This window comes from Erpetoichthys calabaricus, chromosome 15 (assembly GCF_900747795.2).
Source record: "Erpetoichthys calabaricus chromosome 15, fErpCal1.3, whole genome shotgun sequence".
Lineage (NCBI taxonomy): Eukaryota > Metazoa > Chordata > Cladistia > Polypteriformes > Polypteridae > Erpetoichthys > Erpetoichthys calabaricus.
This window is the reverse complement of record NC_041408.2, coordinates 6005001-6023985: the sequence shown is the minus strand read 5'-3', so window position 1 is coordinate 6023985 and position 18985 is coordinate 6005001. Positions and strand designations below refer to the sequence as shown.

The following is an 18985-nucleotide window of genomic DNA, read 5'->3' as shown; positions in this document are numbered from 1 at the left end:
ACTTGGTATACGAGAAAGTAAAAATGGTATTTTCAGATTCAGGAAGGTCTAAAACGTCGAGATTCATCAAAATCTCAAAATCGAATTTTTGGACGATTCCAATACTTTCCCTATACTTCGTATATGAGAAAGTAAAAAAAGGAGACGGAGTTGGTGACTCGATACTGTGACAGTCCCGTTTTTCTGTGCGAGTCCACAAGTGCCGACTGATTTTTTATTCTGAATGTCGTGGTGTTACCTGCACCCTGCCGCTGACCGTTGGGTGCCCCCCGAATGATAAAACATGTCCGCCTGCCTTCTCCCCGCCTGCCTCTCACTTGCATTTTAGTGGCTGCATTTACGGCTTGCTATCCTGTGAAAAACCTCCGCACCCAGCTGTCAGTACTAGTCTGAAGAAAAGACAGCAGTGCAGATGATTGGGATTTTGATGGCTCTAAAATTTAAACATTTGCCTGAGTACCGCTCGGAGTCTTTCTTGTATTCCAGTCTGTATTTGTTCTTGCTGAGGCTACCTGTGTGGCCATTACCATAATAATATGGTATAAAAAATGTAAATTCAAATACATTGGAATATATTCGGCAGCCCTAGTGGACATAGCCGCAGTCGAAAGAGATGGCTGCTCTCTTCACTTAAACCATTCATTCGATTGTCCATTCATTCATTTCAGGGCTGTGATGGGGCAAACTCTACCCTGGTGGCACTGGGGGTAAGGCAGAAACTCTTCCTGGATGGGGCATTCAGTTTCCGTATTCTAAGATGAATTCTATGGTTTTCAAGCATTATTGGATTTCCTGTCTCATAAAGCATTTAAAACAATAAAGGAAATGAAACTGAGGGGAAAATGTATTCACGGAAATGCATTATGATCGCCAAAACATACACATTTGTCTTCTTGTATAATTTTATTTTTGATCTCTCCCTGGAATTAACATAAATTAAATACGTTATTTTTAAGATCATAATTGCTCCTTGAGTAATAAAGCTTTTTCTTTTTAACAATAAAAGAGAAAACAGTGCCACGCATAGACACAATTTAAATATATCTAAACAAATCAAACTGCCACCCATTCCTCATTTCATACACATGAAGGACAGTCGTTTCTTTTTTTTTTTCCATTTATATACGGCTTGCAAACATTTTCAGACTGAAAAGAAAATGAATAATCTGCACATAAATCTATAAAGCAGAAAATTGAAAATGTCAGCAAGTGTCCGATAAATACGCCACACAAAATCCCATTAATGTCAGGCATTTGAGAAACATATTTTTGTTCTTATGTGTGCTCTTGAGAACATGTCACGTTTGAGCGCTGTGTTCTGTTTCCGAGGGAGGTTGTCATTTTACTTTTGAATGCCTTGTATTTTTGGTTATTCATTTAGTAAAAGGGGTGCGGCAAAATCGAGTAGGAACTGGGAAGACCTGTGGAGTCAAAGCTGTGAGGTGGCAGCAAAGTTGGCAGCAGGCAAAATACTCAGTCCTTCCATCGTAAAGCCGACACTTCGGGTGGCTTTGGGAAATAAGGGAGCATTGGCTCTTCAGGAAGTGGGGGCTCATGGGCCCTGGGGTTTTATAAAAAAGCTCTGACCTCACAAGGATGTCCGGCAGATGAAATCCATGGAATTTCCCCCCAGGTTTGTTTGACTAGAAGCCATTTTCTCCTCCTTTAGTTTTACTGTTGTTTTGATTGCCATTGTCACATTGAGTGCCATTCACTGATGACTGACGCCACTGGCTTTGCTGTTTAGTCTGGCAAATTGGTATGATGGCACATTGTCTCTCCGTGCCAGTGTGTGAGTGCAGCATGGCATGCATTTTAAGTAAGCTACATGTTAGGTCAATGTCACATAACCCAAATTTTCCAGCGATTTTCATTCACAAACCCCATTTACATAAATTTAGTGAGTTGGGGACAGTTGGCACCTGTGATATGCACTTGTGACGTGCCCAGCTACTCAATTCAATTAGTCTTCAGTTCACCTCAACAAAATCAAACCTTCAATAAATCTTAAGTCAAAGGGACAATGTGGTGGAATAAGTAACCAAGTAGTGTAGCCAGGTGTAGGACTTTAGGGACCTTCAAATCTCGACCTGATGTTATTTTGGAAAAATTCGGTGGAAAGGATTGGCCTGCTTGGTTGGGCCATAGGGCCTGTTCTCGTCAGATTTATTTTTAAATGTTCCATGTGGATCAGGCCACATAATCCACAGATGCTTAGTAAATCGATTAGTCTCTTATTTTACTATGTCACACACATGCGCATGGGAGGCAGTCTAAGGGCTTAGGTGAGAGTAAGACGCAGAGTCAGGGGTTGATGAATTGCACTAATGTCTTTTCTCTCTCTCCCACAGACTACCAGAAGGAAAGCCTGCCTAGAACTCCTCCCACTTCTGGCTCCAGACCACGCCCTCCGACAGACCTCATTTCGGGTTGAGAACCCACTTTTTCCTGCCCGGCACCCATAAATTCCCGAGCACTTCACTTCCCTAGCAGACTTTTTTATGACTCAGTGTAACACACGTTTAATATGTCACTGTCCTCTGTCCAAATATATTTTATAAATCTACTTTTCCTACTACTAACATGCACTGTTGACACAGAAACCAGATTTAGCACAGTGGCTCACCATATAAGAACTGTTAGGCAAGCATTTTAAGACAAGACAAGTTAGGGACAGCTACAAAATGGCAGTCACACTGAGGACCATTGTATACTATTTCTGTGTGTCAAACTCAGCATGAAACTGTATCCTCTCTTTGCCTTGTTTGGAATGGCATGATTCACCTAAGTGGGGGCCTGCACATGAAGAAAGAGTATAAAGCCTTGGAACATTGCCCGGCACACCTTTGAAGCCACAGACGGATGGGATATTAGGTTATCCGATACTGAAAATCCTTCCAACGCAGCGACAAAAACGGCAGACTCTGAACATCGGGGCTTACTCCCGAAGGTTCTTGCCATTGGCTTCCATCGTCTGTCATTCAGCTTAAACCGTCATTAAAGAAAGCTAAGTTATTTCTGCTATGTGATTTCTTACCGCCGTATCACTAAAGGAGGAGTATCGCCTTTTAATATCATATCTATCAGTGGCGACTGCTCTAAGACTACAAGGGAAGCTCCGCTTCCTCTACTATGTCAGAAAATAAATGCTCATATATGCACTGTTGTATTTATATTGGTTTTAATAAAAGTGCGCTAGAACGCGTTCAACTTCATGACTAGCTCGTTCAGAATCAGGTATTTATTGTAGATTGTTTGACGCGATTTTCTTGTCATACATTTCTGTGCAGCACAGCGCGTTAAACCCTCCTGAAGCCCAGCTTCCCTGGAGTTCTATGGACAAGCACACAGGAGCTTTTTTCACTGCAGAAAAGCTGGACGGTAATTGGATAAATGCACCAAAATCGTCACTTCCAGGGAAGCTCAGCTTCTCTGGGAGTGAATGGAGCAGTGGGCGGGCCAGGACGCTGGGCTGCTGCATGATGATTGGAGGAGCTGTTTAAAGGGCGGAACCCCTTTTTTGATTGACAGCATTTGAAAGTGTGCTGAAAAGTTATGGCCATTTCTTTGACTCAGGAAGACTGAGATCTGAACTTCAAGTACTATATTCAGATCATGACTTACAGGGGAGCAGGGGTAAGCTGTGCGATTTCTTGGTGTTTTTTAAAGACATGGAGTTGGATAGTGCAATGCCTCAGCTATACAAGCTGTTGTCATTAGTGGCAACAATTGGCACTACATCAGCAGGTGTAGAGAGGAGCTTCTCCTGTTTAAAACAGGTCAAGTCATACACCCGCAACACGATGGGCCAAGATCGTTTGAGCAAACTTGCTCTCCTGGCCATTGAGAGGAAACTGGTTAAGTCCCTGGAAAAGACGGCCAATTGGTACGACAGGGTCACAGACCATTTTCTGCAAAAGGCACAGAGGGCAGAATTTACGTACAAATAACATAATGAATTTTATGATGAAGGCCTAATATGAGCTTCCCCTGTTTCAAAAGCTAGCAGTCACCACTGATATCTATATAGATCTGGATTATGTAACATGCCGCAATTACAAAAAGAACTCATTCCAACAAGGGAGCTAACGCCCCTGCTGGATACACTCAGTCGCTTATGAATACTCTTTTTGCAAACCTTGCAATATATACGGGGTGGATCCCCCAAAACCTTTATCTTGTTTCTGTCCTTCTTTTACAACTAATAATTTACGCAATAACTACCAACAGTATGAAATAAATCCTGTAAAGCTTCCGAACTTGTCATTCTTCATTTCCAAGCCTTTACTGAGGAATATCAAAAGTGACTTACGGAACTGAAGAAGGGGACTTCCACTTGGGTAAAGGGTCTACAGCTTCCCACTTCCTCTCTGAAATGTAACTCTGGAGGTCCTCGACACTCCTGGATGCCAGATATCTTCGAAATGATCCATCTTTTGCACTGAATAAACAAAAACAAGGAATTTAATGGACACAAGGTCGCTTAAGGATGACTGGCCAACCACAGAGAACTGAGTGTTAGTTGGTACAGTAATATGCGGCGGATGCTTTACCAAGGTAGACATATTTACTGCTACTCGGAAGGGCAACATGGCACCAGATTCTAACTGGATGTCAAATCTGTTGTGTAGTTTTTAATTATTTTCAACTAGCCGACCCCCGCGGCTCTGCTCGCATAATAGTGAAACAGGGAAAACATTAAAAATCAATAAACAAAAAGGTATCACTAGCTAAGCGGAGGCAAGTTACTCTCCAAAACACAGAGGTAGACCGACTCCCCACTCCTGATGTCACGCTTCCCTCTCCCCTTGGCCCACAGCCTCTGTCTTGGATTAGCACGGATATATCGCTCCTGCAAGCGAACTTTGACTTTTAGTGCAATGAGAGAAGTCGCAAAGATAAACTGGAATGTTCAAGCAAATCGTAGAAAAAAAAACAAACAATCTAAATCTGTTAAGTACTAATAATAAAAATTCATTACATTTATATAGCGCTTTTCTCCGTACTCAAAGCGCTATCCACGAAGGGAGGAACCGGGAAGCGAACCCACAGTCTTCCACAGTCTCCTTACTGCAAAGCAGCAGCACTACCACTGCGCCACCTGTGAGGATGTTAAGTAGTTCTCTCATTCGCTAGCTAAGTGGATGTATGGTACTCTCTGAGACTGGCACGTTCCTGAGAGGGGCCCTGCCCCCCACCCCCAGTCTGCTGTGTGTCTCTCAGATTTGGGCAAATAAATGGGTACCACAAGCGAACTATGATACGTGGGACGATAAGAGTGGTCACAAAATCAACCTGAATGTTCAACCAAATTCGAGGAAAAAAATCTGATCTAAATCTGTTAAGTAGTTCTCTTGTGAAAAGCAGAAAGACATACAGATGTTGGATTTTATATATCATGTATACTTGTGGATAAGTTCTCCCGTGGATAAGTCGGGACTTGATTTTACCGTATAATTTCTAGTATTTTATAATGTCGGTCGTATAAGTCGAATGCGGAAAACTCACTATTGGTCCAAGAGATTACAATATGCTATCGCCCACCAGTAACTGCGGAGCACACGGCCTTTTTCTTTTCTACGTATTGTGCCTACGTGACCACACGGTAATACCCAAACTATTCCGAAGCAACGTTTGCACTGATTTGTTTTTTTTTGTGTCTCACACCCTCATACACCTTTATTGTAAGAGCATTCCTTACCTAAGATGGAGCGTTCGATCAGAAGAAAATACGAAACTGGTTTTAAATTAAACATTGTTGAAGTAGCGAAAGATGTGTCTGACAAGCTGGTGCGAGACTGGAGGAAGCAAGAAGATGTTAAAAATAATTAAATGTTGCATTTTTGAACGGGCATATAAGACTAGGTCTGATTTTATGATCAATATTTCGGATTTCAAGACCCGACTTATACACGAGTATATATAGTATATATAGAGATATCTAGGGATATAAGGTAAATAGATTGGTTGAATAATGAATTGACATTACGGAACTTTGGCATCAACATTATAATTAAGTACCTGAAACCTTAATATTTTGCAATGAGAAAAATGACCCTTCAAATTCAAATGTACATTTACTCACATGGACAAACCCAGAAAATGGAGATAGTCCAGTTTTGGAATAGGCCTGGTGTGCAAGTATACATACATACCATCTGTTATCAACATTTTGTGGAAGGGCTGTCCTCAAAAGGGGACACCACAGAGCAAAAGACCAGGAGATCAAATAACCAAGACGAGAAGGAGGCGAAAATCACAGTCATAAATAGCAGAAGGTACAACCTGTTAAAAGTTCATCAAAATCCTTGTAATCCTTGGGTTCCTAAATCCCTAAATAGATGTATACTTTAAAAAAATCATTTCTGGGGAACCCACAAAAAATTAATAAATATTGCTGATGACACCAGGCACCTCCTAGTCTCCATTTGCTCAAACTAGAAAGGCTCAGCTAATGGAGTGTGATTTCATAGCTCACACATCTCAGTTCTCTTCTCTGGACTCTCTCTAGTGCTGCTATGTCTTTTCTGTAATATGGAGACCACAACTGCACACAAGACTCCAGAGGAGGACTCACAAGTGCCTTATATAGTTTAAGTACAGTAATCCCTCGCTATATCGCGCTTCGCCTTTCGCGGCTTCACTCCATCACGGATTTTATATGTAAGCATATTTAAATATATATCGCGGATTTTTTGCTGGTTCGTGGATTTCTGCGGACAGAGGGGCTGTTCACACACCTAGACTATATGGACGCTCGTCTAAAAATGCTGAAAGATTATCTTCACATTGCTATCTTTTGTGCAGCTGCTTCCTGAAACGACATGCTGCACGGTGCTTCGCATACTTAAAAGCTCGAAGGACACGTATTGATTTTTGATTGAAAAACAAACTCTGTCTCTCTCTCTCTCTCTCTCTGCTCCTGACGGAGGGGGTGTGAGCTGCCGCCTTCAACAGCTTTGTGCTGTGGTGCTTCGCATACTTAAAAGCCAAACAGCCCTATTGATTTGTTTGCTTTTCTCTATCTCTGTGACAGTCACTGCTCCTGACGCGCACTCCTTTGAAGAGGAAGATATGTTTGCATTCTTTTAATTGTGAGACGGAACTGTCATCTCTGTCTTGTCATGGAGCACAGTTTAAACTTTTGAAAAAGAGACAAATGTTTGTTTGCAGTGTTTGAATAACGTTCCTGTCTCTCTACAACCTCCTGTGTTTCTGCGCAAATCTGTGACCCAAGCACGACAATATAAAAATAACCATATAAACATATGGTTTCTACTTCGCGGATTTTCTTATTTCGCGGGTGGCTCTGGAACGCAACCCCCGCGATGGAAGAGGGATTACTGTATAACTTCCATTGACTTGTAGTCCATACATCAGGCTATGAAGACTCTATATATGATCCATGATTACTTCTGTGCATTCAATTGGATACTTTAGCAATATGTCAGCTTGCAGCAGGCTGTAAGAATGGTAGCTCTATAACTGTAGTGAAAAGTTAAGAAAAATTACACCTTTTCTTGGCTAACTAAAAAGATGACAATATGTAAGTTCAGGCCTGAGTTGCCTTGAAAGCTTGCATATTGTAATCTTTTTAGTTAGCCCATCAAAGGTGTCATTTTGATTGACTTTTCACTACATTCATAATGGCTAACACGGTACAACACCCTAGTACTACAGCTCTATAACTGAGATACACTACGTTAATGAATAGGGAATGTCTTATCTCCAGCAAATACAAAAATATGATAACAGAACAAAGCAAAGGTGAATGGGGACCCCCTGCTAGCTGACTTGGTTAGCTGTTCCTAAAAACAAGAGCGCTTGTTTACTGTGCGCATATGACACTGAAGTGCTCCTCTGTTTTTTCCACTATATGGAACCTTACCTGACACATGATAGTAAAATTGCACATCCTGGCCAATAATTCACACACCAGATACACCAAAATCCCTTTCCAAGTGGAGTGTATTGGGAAACAGAATTCCATTCTCTACATTGTGCAATAGCGGCTTGTGACCAAAAGGGGGCGCCCCGGATCCCCAGACTCAAGTACACAAACTCAGTCCAGGGTGCAGATGAAGTGTATTTTATTTCACTAAATAATTTCACGGGGTTCTTCCTCCAACACCAGTAATCACAAGCACAATTCAATACAATATTTTCTCCACTCTCGTCCAGGCAAACCCTGTCCTCTACCTCCCGACTCCTGCTCCCCAAGTAATGCTGGACCTTCGAGCACTTCCAGTGCCATAGCATTGTATGACGGAAGCTACCCATAACAGGGAGGTCCTCCCCGGATGGCACCCCCCTGGCAGAACCCAAGGAGCCCAACAGGGTTGCCCTTCTGTACTAAAAATTCCACTCGACTCTGTGGGTGTCTAAACCGGAACCCAGTCAAAGGAGCTCCGCCATCTCTCGTTCTGGGGGACAAATTTCCATTCATTAATTGTTCCTCCCGATTGGGATGAAAACATAGGATCTTCTAAGTCGGATTGTGCCTCCATTCACTCACTCCTTCCATTAAGGCCTCCCAGCTAGGTGGGGAGTTTTCCTTGAGCCCCGTTGGTATGCCAGTCCAGCCTCTCCTGCACTTACAGACTTGACTTGTTTATTATGTCCTTTATCTCAACTCTCAAGACAGATATTGTAGCCGAATGCCCCACAGTATTTCATTTCTTTTGCTTTCTATAGTCTCTAGTAGACAAGTCAAGGTGATCCTTGACACAATGTGTGATGGGAAATTGAAAAGTTAATGCTTCATGTAATCTTTGAACAGCATGGCTTACACGTTTCCAGCTGTAAATACTGTAATTGAAAAGAAAATGTGTTTTGAAGATGACCGGTGTTTGCTAGAAAGCCATTTGTGCAAACAGGCGATGTGTTTTATATAGGAAGCTTACAACATATACAGCGGATCCATAAAGTATTCACTTTTCTATATTTTGCTAAAATCGCTTAGGTTAATTTTCTTATTCCCAACATTAGCCAACACTCAATACCCCAGAATGACAAAGTGAAAACGTGATTTTAGACACTTTTGCAAATGTATTGTAAATAAAAAAAACTGAAATCTCACATTGACACAAATATGCAGATCCTTTACCATGTCACTTGTCACACATGCGGGCCTGGGGACCAACTTCCTAGCTCCGATAAGGTAAGCACTACCACCCTTGGACGAGAGGGGGCGTTGTCACTGACAGGGTCTTCTCCATTGCCTCAGTCCAGATCAAAGTGTGAGGAGGTTGCCTAGCACTCCCGATGCTCCACCCACACTTGCCACGCCCCTTCCAGTCAACCCCCCCACCCTTAAAAACAGATGCAAACTGAAGAATTGTGTCAAAGTAGGATCAGGCATCGCTGATGACAGACTTCCTGATGAAGCCGTTGTTTTCACATTGCAAGAAGCAAACTTAGAAGGACCCTTCTTGTAGCGGGGCAGCATAGTAGTAATAGTGTTGTCAGTGTTAGCACCATGTGCGTCTTGTTTCCATCGTCCTGTTTGCTGTGTGTGTGACAGTGAAAATCGTCCCCGGAAAGGGGGATGGATGATGGGAGGAGACTGCAGCCTCAAACCTGGAAAACTCCTGTTTGCTATTAATCAATTACATCCATCACAGGACTATTTAAGTAATCAGGAGGGAACAGAAAAAGAAGGAAGGAGAGGAGAGAAGGAGACTTTTCATTTTCACGACCATGAGCCATCTGTACCTGCTGTATTCCACATTGCGCATTTTCATCCAGTTTGTTTTTCAATCCGCTGGACTTACTTCAATACCCTCATCACGAGAGACCCCGGGGTCGGACTTCATCATTCACCACGCGCCAAGGATTCACAGTGAGGCTGCTCCATTTTGTTCTGGGAAAATCAAACGACTCATTTATCGCTAGTTCAGTCAACCATATTCAGGACAGTTTTTATAACCGGACTCAAGTTTACGATCATTCCGTATATCATTCATTTTTTTTGTTATTCGTGTTGTTTGTTATATGTTACAAGGGCAAGGGAGGGTTTATTGTGTGTGTATATATATATAGTGTTGTTGCTTTGGTGGAGGGATATATATATACTAGCAAAATACCCGCGCTTCGCAGTGGAGAAGTAGTGTGTTAAAGAGGTTATGTAAACATATATATACATAAACATATATACATATATATACATATCTACATATACACATATCTACATATACATATATATATATATACATATATACATATATATATATATATATATATATATATACACATATACACATCCACATATATATACATATATATATATATATATATATACACATATCAACATATATATACACATACATACACACACACATACATATATACATATACACATACATATATATATATACACACACATACATACATACACACACACATATATATATATATATATATATATATATATATATATATATATATATATATATATATATTATACACATACAGACACATATATACATATTTACATATCTACATATATATACACATATATACATACATACACATACATATCTATCTATATCTATCTATATATATCCGCGAAGTACTGCTTTTAAATTTTTATTAAGAAGAAAAGAAAACCTTTTTAAATTGAGGGAAAATATACCAATAACAATTTGTTAAGGATATGTTTTTTTGTGAAGCTGCCTTTACACAGCCTCTCCGCTGTTTTATAAACGAACGCCATATAAGGCCATCCTTTCTCCTAGCTTAGCGGTTCTGTATTCTTTTATTGTTCGTTTATAAAGATTGTTATAGTTATTGTGTAGCTATTTAAGACTCACTGTTCTGTTCAGGTACCCATTTGCTTTATGTAGTCCGTGGATTCTCCGCTATTTTTTGTTCGTTTATTACGATTATAGTTATTTATTGATTCCCTTCTTTAGCTGACTGCCTGCTCATATAAGGCGCTCTGCTGTTTTTTTGTGAAGCAGCCGTAACACAGCTTTTCCGCTGTTTTATAAACGAACGCCATATAAGGTCTTCCTTTTTCCTTGCTTCGCCAAAGAAGGAGCCTTTTTATTTAATCCACGGGTTCTTCGCTTTTTTTTTTTTTCTTTTTTTACGATTGTTATAGTTCTCTTTGTATACCACGTTGTCAGTTCAGCACTCCGGTTGTAATATGACCAAGCCGTGCAAGCTTACTATTAAGAATGCAACGTATAGTTGTACATGAGAAAAGCAATCTTGCCTCAAATCAATGGCAACCTTTTGTAGGTCTAAAGTCATCCAAAGTCTCGTTTATACCTCGTGTCTTCTTATTAAACTTGTATCTCGTGAATATGGTATTGCAAACGGCAGCAGGAGCGTTTCTCATTAAACTTGTATCTCGCGAATATGGTATTGCAAACGGCAGCGGCAGCGTTTCTATAAACTTAATTTAAACTTACGTTTTACACCGTGCTTTGTTTCCGCAGTATCGAAGTGATCACTCGTGCTGCATTCAGTCAGTTCACGTGAGCCGCTCTCTTGTGCCTTCTCAATTGTGTAATGAATGTTTTCTTCAGCGCTCTTTGGGGCTCTTCCTTGTTTTCAGTTCACGTGATTACATAGGAGGCGTGATGACGCGATACGCGACTCCGCCTCCTCCATTACAGTATATGGACAAAAAAGAGGTTCCAGTTATGACCATTACGCGTAGAATTTCGAAATGAAACCTGCCTAACTTTTGTAAGAAAGCTGTAAGGAATGAGCCTGCCAAATTTCAGCCTTCCACCTACACGGGAAGTTGGAGAATTAGTGATGAGTGAGTGAGTGAGTAAGGGCTTTGCCTTTTATTATATTAGTATAGATATATTTATTGTGCATTTTTTTCTTGTTATTGCTCATTTAATATAATTAATTACCTATTTTTACATATCATCTGTTTTTTGCGTGCTTGATTAAACCGTCGATTGTGGGGAAAATTTTCATTTGTTAGAGGTACGGCTTGTTATTTAGATTTGGCTCAGTAATTTATCCAGGCCACAGGTCTTGGAGGTGTAGCTGCCGGCCGGGTAAGGGGTCGGCCGTTACATTCTTGTTGTGCCCACAGCAGTGTTTTGATTTGTTTCATGAACTTATTAAAGGGGTGACCAGGTGGGTGCCCCAACATTCCTTTTTTTTTTCTTTTTGTTGCAGTGAGTCTCTATCTCGGTCATGCACTTTAACCCTTAAACCGCCACAACCAGCTATATTCGGTTCCCAAAGCAATTTAATAGCACACTGGAGCCGAGTATATTCTGCTACGTACATTTGTTGAATGACGCAACTGGCTATTGTCGGTGCCCAGTAAAATTTGAGCCGATCAGTCAGTGCCGTAAATTCGTTGATCAGCCAGCTTATGACCACTGCTGCCCCCTAGCGAATCAGAATCACTGTCCCTGGGATTCAGCCGCTGCACTAGACTAGCCTACCAGCATCAGCTTTGGCCTCGGTGTGCTCGTGTGCAGCCAGTTCAAGCGCAGTTGGCTCGGTAATTTACTGAATTTCATCAATGGCGTCAGTTGCACCCTCTACATATCATAATAGATTGTTGCAGTAGTTTTTTAGAGTTTTTACAGTTCATTGGCAGTGTGTACAATGATCAGTGTTGCAGTAATTGTGATGCTCTTTGCATGAAAAAAATACGTGTTCCATTAAAATTTCAGTTTTTCTTGGTGAATTGTGACGTTTTCTTAAAAAGTGCAGCAAAAAAGTATTTGGAGTCCAGGGGTGCATTAACCCTCCAAGTATATGTCAGTTTAAGGGTTAAAATTGGCTCAAGTGTGTCCCACTCGACGTACTCATCAATGAGATGTTTACAGTCCACCTGTAGTCAGTTAAATTGAGAGGACTTATTAGGAAAGGCACATACATCTGCCTAGAGAGGGTCCCACAGTTGACAATGGGCATCAGAGGAAGAATCAAGCCATGAGGTCAAAGGAATTTCCCGCAGAACTTACAGACTGGATTGGGCCGAGGTGCAAATCTGGAGAAGACATCAAAAAAATCACTGCAGCACTGAAGGTTCCCAAAAGAAGAGCTGCCTTTATAATTCTTCAATGGAAGACGTTTAGAACAAACATGCTAGCCACCCCGCTGATGGGAGAAACTTCTAGAAGGGTAACCATTATTAAATCTGGGCCTCATGACAGAGTGACCAGACAGAAGCCCCTTGTCAGTAAAAGACAAATGGAAGCCTGCTTGGGTGTTTGCAAAAAGAGCATCTAAAGGGTTCTTGGATTCAGAGAAAGAAAGTTTTAGGGTCTGATGAACCCAACATGTCCAGAGGGCACCAGGCACTGGTCATCACCTGTGCAATACCATTCCAATGGTGAAGCATGGCGGTGTCAGCATCAAGCTGTTGGGATGTTTGTCAGTAGCAGTGACTGAGAGTAAAAGACGGCATTGTAGGAAATCTGAATGGAGACATCCTTAATGAAACCCTGATCCAAAGTGCTCTGGACCTCAGAATGGGCTGGAGGGATCACCTTCCAACAGCACAGAGAAAAGAAAGCACACTGGGGGGGATTAGGGTCAACTTTAGGAATGTCCTTGAGCTACCCAACCAGAGTCTGGACTTGAACCCAATCAAACATCTCTGGAAAGACCTGAAAATTGCTGTCAGCAGACATTCTCCATCAAACCTGAAAGAGCCAGCACAGATAAATGGCAGAAAATCCTCAAACCCAGGCTGTGTGAATGTTGGGGTCCAACCAAGAAGACCCCAGGCTGGAATCGCCGCTAAAGTTGCTTCATCTAAGTATCGTGTGAAGGGTCTGAATACTTGTGCCAGTGGGATATATTCTAGTTTTTTTTGTTTTTTTTTTATTTAATTAAATGTGCAAACATCATTAAAATCCTCTTGCTACTTTGTCATTTGGGATACTGAGGAATGCTTGATTTGGGGAAAGAATGAAATTTAAATGATTTTAGCAACGTAACAAAATGTGAAAAAAGTGAAGGGGCCTGAATACTTTCTGCATTCATTCTAACAATGATAGATAGATAGATAGATAGATAGATAGATAGATAGATAGATAGATAGATAGATAGATAGATAGATAGATAGATAGATAGATAGATAGATAGATAGATAGATAGATAGATAGATAGATAGATAGATAGATAGATAGATAGATAGATAGATAGATAGATACTTTATTAATCCCAAGGGGAAATTCACATAATTGAGGTACTTACTGAAATATTGTAGGCAGTGTTGTCACCATGAAACGTCCACTTAGACCTGAAAGGAAGATAAAAAAAGCGAGAATTAAAAATGAAAGAAAAAAATGAAAATTTAAACCATGCTGACTCTCAACTTGCCTCCCATACTTTTCCTCCTCATCGTGTATCTCACATTCACACTTCTTCTTTCGATGGCATTGCCAAAGCCAAACTGACCAATCAGATTGCTCTGAGGGACTGGACGCACACACATAGATATTAGTGCTTTATTACGTCGTGGATTATTGCACGTCTGTTATTCTGTCTTCCACTGTATCTTTTATTTTCTCGGAGCTGTCCTTTTTATCAGTCCTTTACGTGATTCAGATGAGACCATTTAAATTTAACATAAAGTATAAGGAATAAAGGTTAGTAGGATGGCCAGTACAGAATACAAGTGTGGGAATGAGAGGGAGGTCAGTGGAATGGTGAGGATGCAGGGAGTAGAGTTGACGAAGGTGGAGGAGTTTAAATACTTGGGATCAACAGTACAGAGTAATGGGGAGTGCGGAAGATAGATAGATAGATAGATAGATAGATAGATAGATAGATAGATAGATAGATAGATAGATAGATAGATAGATAGATAGATAGATAGATAGATAGATAGATAGATAGATAGATAGATAGATAGATAGATCATTTTTAATTTTAAAAATAAACTTTATTTAGCACAATAACAAAAACATGAACACAGCAGTAAAATGCAGTTAATAATAAACATGTTGCATTACTCCACTACTATTGCCCCGTACACTCCTTCTACTCCACACCTAATATTACAGAATTTCCATAATACATAAGTAATTCATCATTTGTTCATTATACCACTACTCCCTGTATATGCCTCCTAATCCACACATAAATATAAATCATTGTCCCTAATAAGTACACATTTCATAATCAGTTTACTCCCCCTGTACTCGTCTCCTACCCCGTACATAGATAGATAGATAGATAGATAGATAGATAGATAGATAGATAGATAGATAGATAGATAGATAGATAGATAGATAGATAGATAGATAGATAGATAGATAGATAGATACTTTATTAATCCCAATGGGAAATTCAAGAGAAGTGAAGAAGAGAGTGCAGGCAGGGTGGAGTGGGTGGAGAAGAGTGTCAGGAGTGATTTGTGACAGACGGGTATCAGGAAGAGTGGCAGGGAAGGTCTACAGGACAGTAGTGTGACCAGCAATGTTATATGGGTTGGAGACGGTGGCACAGGAGACAGAGCTGGAGGTGTCAGAGTTAAAGATGCTAAGATTTGCATTGGGTGTGATGAGGATGAACAGGATTAGAAGTGAGGACATTACACATGCAGAGGAGAGATGCTGGGTATATTGGAAGAAGGGTGCTAAGGATAGAGCAGCCAAGTAAGAGGAAAAGAGGAAGGTCTAAGAGAAAGTGGAGAGAGATGATCTGCTGTGTCAACCCCTAACAGGAGCAGCCAAAAGCAGAAGGTGAGATCTGGTTATGCTGGAGAGTTAACAAAATGCCTGAAGTTTAATTGTGGTTAATTCTACAGTCTACGTGAGCGCTTGAGCGGGTAATTTAAAGATGAAATTGGATACCAAATTGAGCAAAGGGAACCACAGCTTTCTTAACAGAATTCCTGTTAAAGATAAACAACAATTCTAAAATTGTTCCATTACTATTTAATTTAATAATGACCTTCTAAAATCCATCTTTACTTCAGGGAAGTATTATAAACTCTATCTGTGTTGATTTTCATTTTGTTTTTTTCATATTGTGTATCTATTCAAGCAATAAGGTTGTGAGCTATTCACTTCACGTTTTATTGTTATTTTGGTGATTTGTTTAACTCTTCTTTTCTAAGGAGTTAGGGTTGTCTCTTCAACTGCTGCTGGTTATCCCAGTAGGGGAGGCACATTGTAAGTCGTATCCACACTCACCAGTGCCGTACTTCAGGTCATCACCGTGACACGGACTGAATTATTTACTCATCAAAGGCAGGGCTGCATTAGTATGATTCAGTATTCTGTGGTTCATTTATGTAGAAAAAGTATTGTGCAAGTGTGGTTCCAAAAAAAATAAATGCCTTCTCCATACAAAGCCTTGCACCTTCTTTGTATTATAAAATGTACCGCATATACTCGTGTATAAGTCAGGTCTTGAAACCTGAAAAATTGATTGTAAAATCAGGCCCCGACTTATACCCCTGTTCAAAAATGCGACACTTAATTTTTTATTTTTTTTTTACATCTTCTTGTCTCCTCCAATCTCACACCAGTTTCTCAGACACATCGAATTTTGTTGCAGCAGCGCAATTCCCAATTTCTTTCGCCACTTCAACGACTTTTAATTTAAAACCAGCATCATATTTTCTTCTGATCGAACGCTCCATTGTAGATAAGGGATGCTCTTATGATAAAGGTGCAAACGTCGCTTTGGAATAGTTTAGGTATTACCGTGTGGTCACGTAGGCACAATACATAGAAAAAAAAAGGCCGTATGCTCCGTGGTGACTCTCTCTGGTGGGTGTTAGCATATCGTAATCTCTTAGACCAATAGTGTGAGTTTTCCGCATTTGACTTATATAACCGACATTATAAAATACCAGAAATTATACGGTCAAATCAAGCTCCGACTTATCCATGGGAGAACTTAAACGCAAGCATATACGGTACTTTTACTTTTGTTACTTGCGTATGTTTGAAAGTTTGTACTTTTACTCAAGAATTTTTTTGACGGAAATACTTTTTACTTCAGGAAAAATAAAAATTTGACAAAGTACTTCGACTTTTACTCAAGTATCATTTCTGAGTACTTTTTATAACTCTGATAGTTGCTCTAAAATCAGATTGGTGTTTCATCGGCCGCATTTCTATGGCTCATAATATATCGTCACATTGGCATGCTAAAAGAAATGTTGTGTGTGTGTGCATGTCAAGTGTCACACAGTGATTTGCATTTCATGTTTGCTCTGGGTCTCTAGCTGAAGGTAAGGTACAGAGAGGTGGGGCCTGAGGCTGGTCATAGGCTACAGACCCCCAAGTTAGGTTCACGCGAAGCCATCCTGGTTTATCAGTGAGTGCCACTATTCTTCAGCGCTGAGTGTTTGGTTGCTACGGTAACAATCCTCTGACCCTCCAGGAGTGGGCCACTCCTGTCATCATCAGCATACGGTACTTAAACCGTCATGTACTCTGGTCAATGCTTGTATGGACTGGGTGTTGGGCAAGGTTGTGGGGTCCAGTGGCTGTGGGGCATCTGGTGGTGAAGAAATATTCACTGATCTTGACTTTGCTGATGATGCTGTGATCTTCACGGAGTCAATGGAGGCTCTGATCGGGGCACTCGAGAGACTGAGTGAGGGGTCTGAGTGTCTGGGCTTGCGAGTGTCCTGATAAAAACCAAAGAGCCAGGCCTTTAATGACATCTTGGGCATGGCCATCAGCAGTGTGTCTGTCTGCGAAGAGAGTGTCGACCTCGTCATTGAGAGGTTTACTTACCTTGGCAGTGACATTCATGTCTCTGGTGACTCTTCCTATGAAGTCAGTAGACGGATTGGAAAAGCGTGGGGGGTCATGAAGTCACTGGATAGGGGTGTGTGGCGTTCCTGATATCTGCCAAAGGATGAAGGTCCAAGTCTTTAGAGTCCTGCTGCTTCCTGTCTTGCTATATGGTTGTGAGACATGGACGCTATCCAGTGACCTGAGACGAAGACTGGACTCCTTTATGTGTGTCTCTCCGGAAAATCCTTGGGTACCGCTGGTTTGACTTTGTGTTGCTCATGGTGTCCCGAATGAGGCACATGACCTGCATTGTGAGGGAGCGTCAGTTACGGCACTACAGACATGTGGCGCGTTTCCCCCAAGGGTGATCCGGCTTGTAAGATCCTCATTGTTGAGGACCCGAGTGGCTGGATCAGGCCACGTAACACCTGGCTGCGGCAGATAGAGGGTCATTTCCAGGGGGTGGGACTGGACCACGTGTCTGCCTGGGGGGTTGCCAACTGGGATCCCGAGTTGTTTTGTCGTGTAGTGGGTGCGGCAGCGCGCTGTACCAGTGCCTACTCCCCAACTTGACTTGACTTGTACAAGACTGAATTAATCTGAGATTGGACCAAAAATAAAAATGTATGTGCAATTCAATTTGTTTGAATGCTTTTCTGGCTATTCTGACTATCAGCCTCATTTGTAGACTTTGATTTTAGGATCACTTTAGGGGATTATGACAGATCGGTATTGACTTTTTGATCATAAAACGTTTGATCAAATGTCTTTCTCCCGGTCTTTCACATAAAATCTCAAAAGATTTGATCTCGAAAATGTTGGCACAGTAACAGAGCACACCAACGCTCAAGAACAGCGGCGCCCATTGATAAACAAAGATGGCATGGCGATATAAACACAATCAACTTTTAAACAGAGACATAAAAAAATGAAATGACATTAAAAATAAATCTGTCATTGTAGAAAAGCCCAAAATGAAGATAAAGATCATGGATCATGGATTTTAACGATTTTAGCACCAGACTGCAACATAACAAGATGTTTAAAAAGTGAAGTGGACTGAATACTTTCTGAAGGAGCTGTAAATGCATTCTGGAGATGCGAGGCGGCAGTGCTGACTTGTGTGCCTCCACGCCATGCCTCAGTTAGTCAATCAATTTCATGGTTGATACAAATCCAAACTCATCATTTCAGGGCAATTTACAGAAGTGCCTATTGTTATTAAGTCTGAAGCACAGGCAGGTTAAATGACTTGTACAGAGTCACAAATTGAGCAAGAACTTGGA

General features: G+C 41.0%; 1 protein-coding gene across 1 annotated transcript in view; it reads right to left on the bottom strand.

The window, feature by feature from the left end:
• tmx4 (thioredoxin-related transmembrane protein 4) overlaps positions 1 to 18985 on the bottom strand; it is a 95783-nt gene that overhangs the window by 23528 nt on the left and 53270 nt on the right. The window contains exons 3-4 of the mRNA XM_051919303.1: positions 14191 to 14236; positions 4313 to 4441 (exon numbers count right to left, since the gene is read on the bottom strand). Coding sequence (XP_051775263.1) covers positions 4313 to 4441; positions 14191 to 14236 — 175 coding nt within the window. The remainder of the gene's footprint in view (positions 1 to 4312; positions 4442 to 14190; positions 14237 to 18985) is intronic.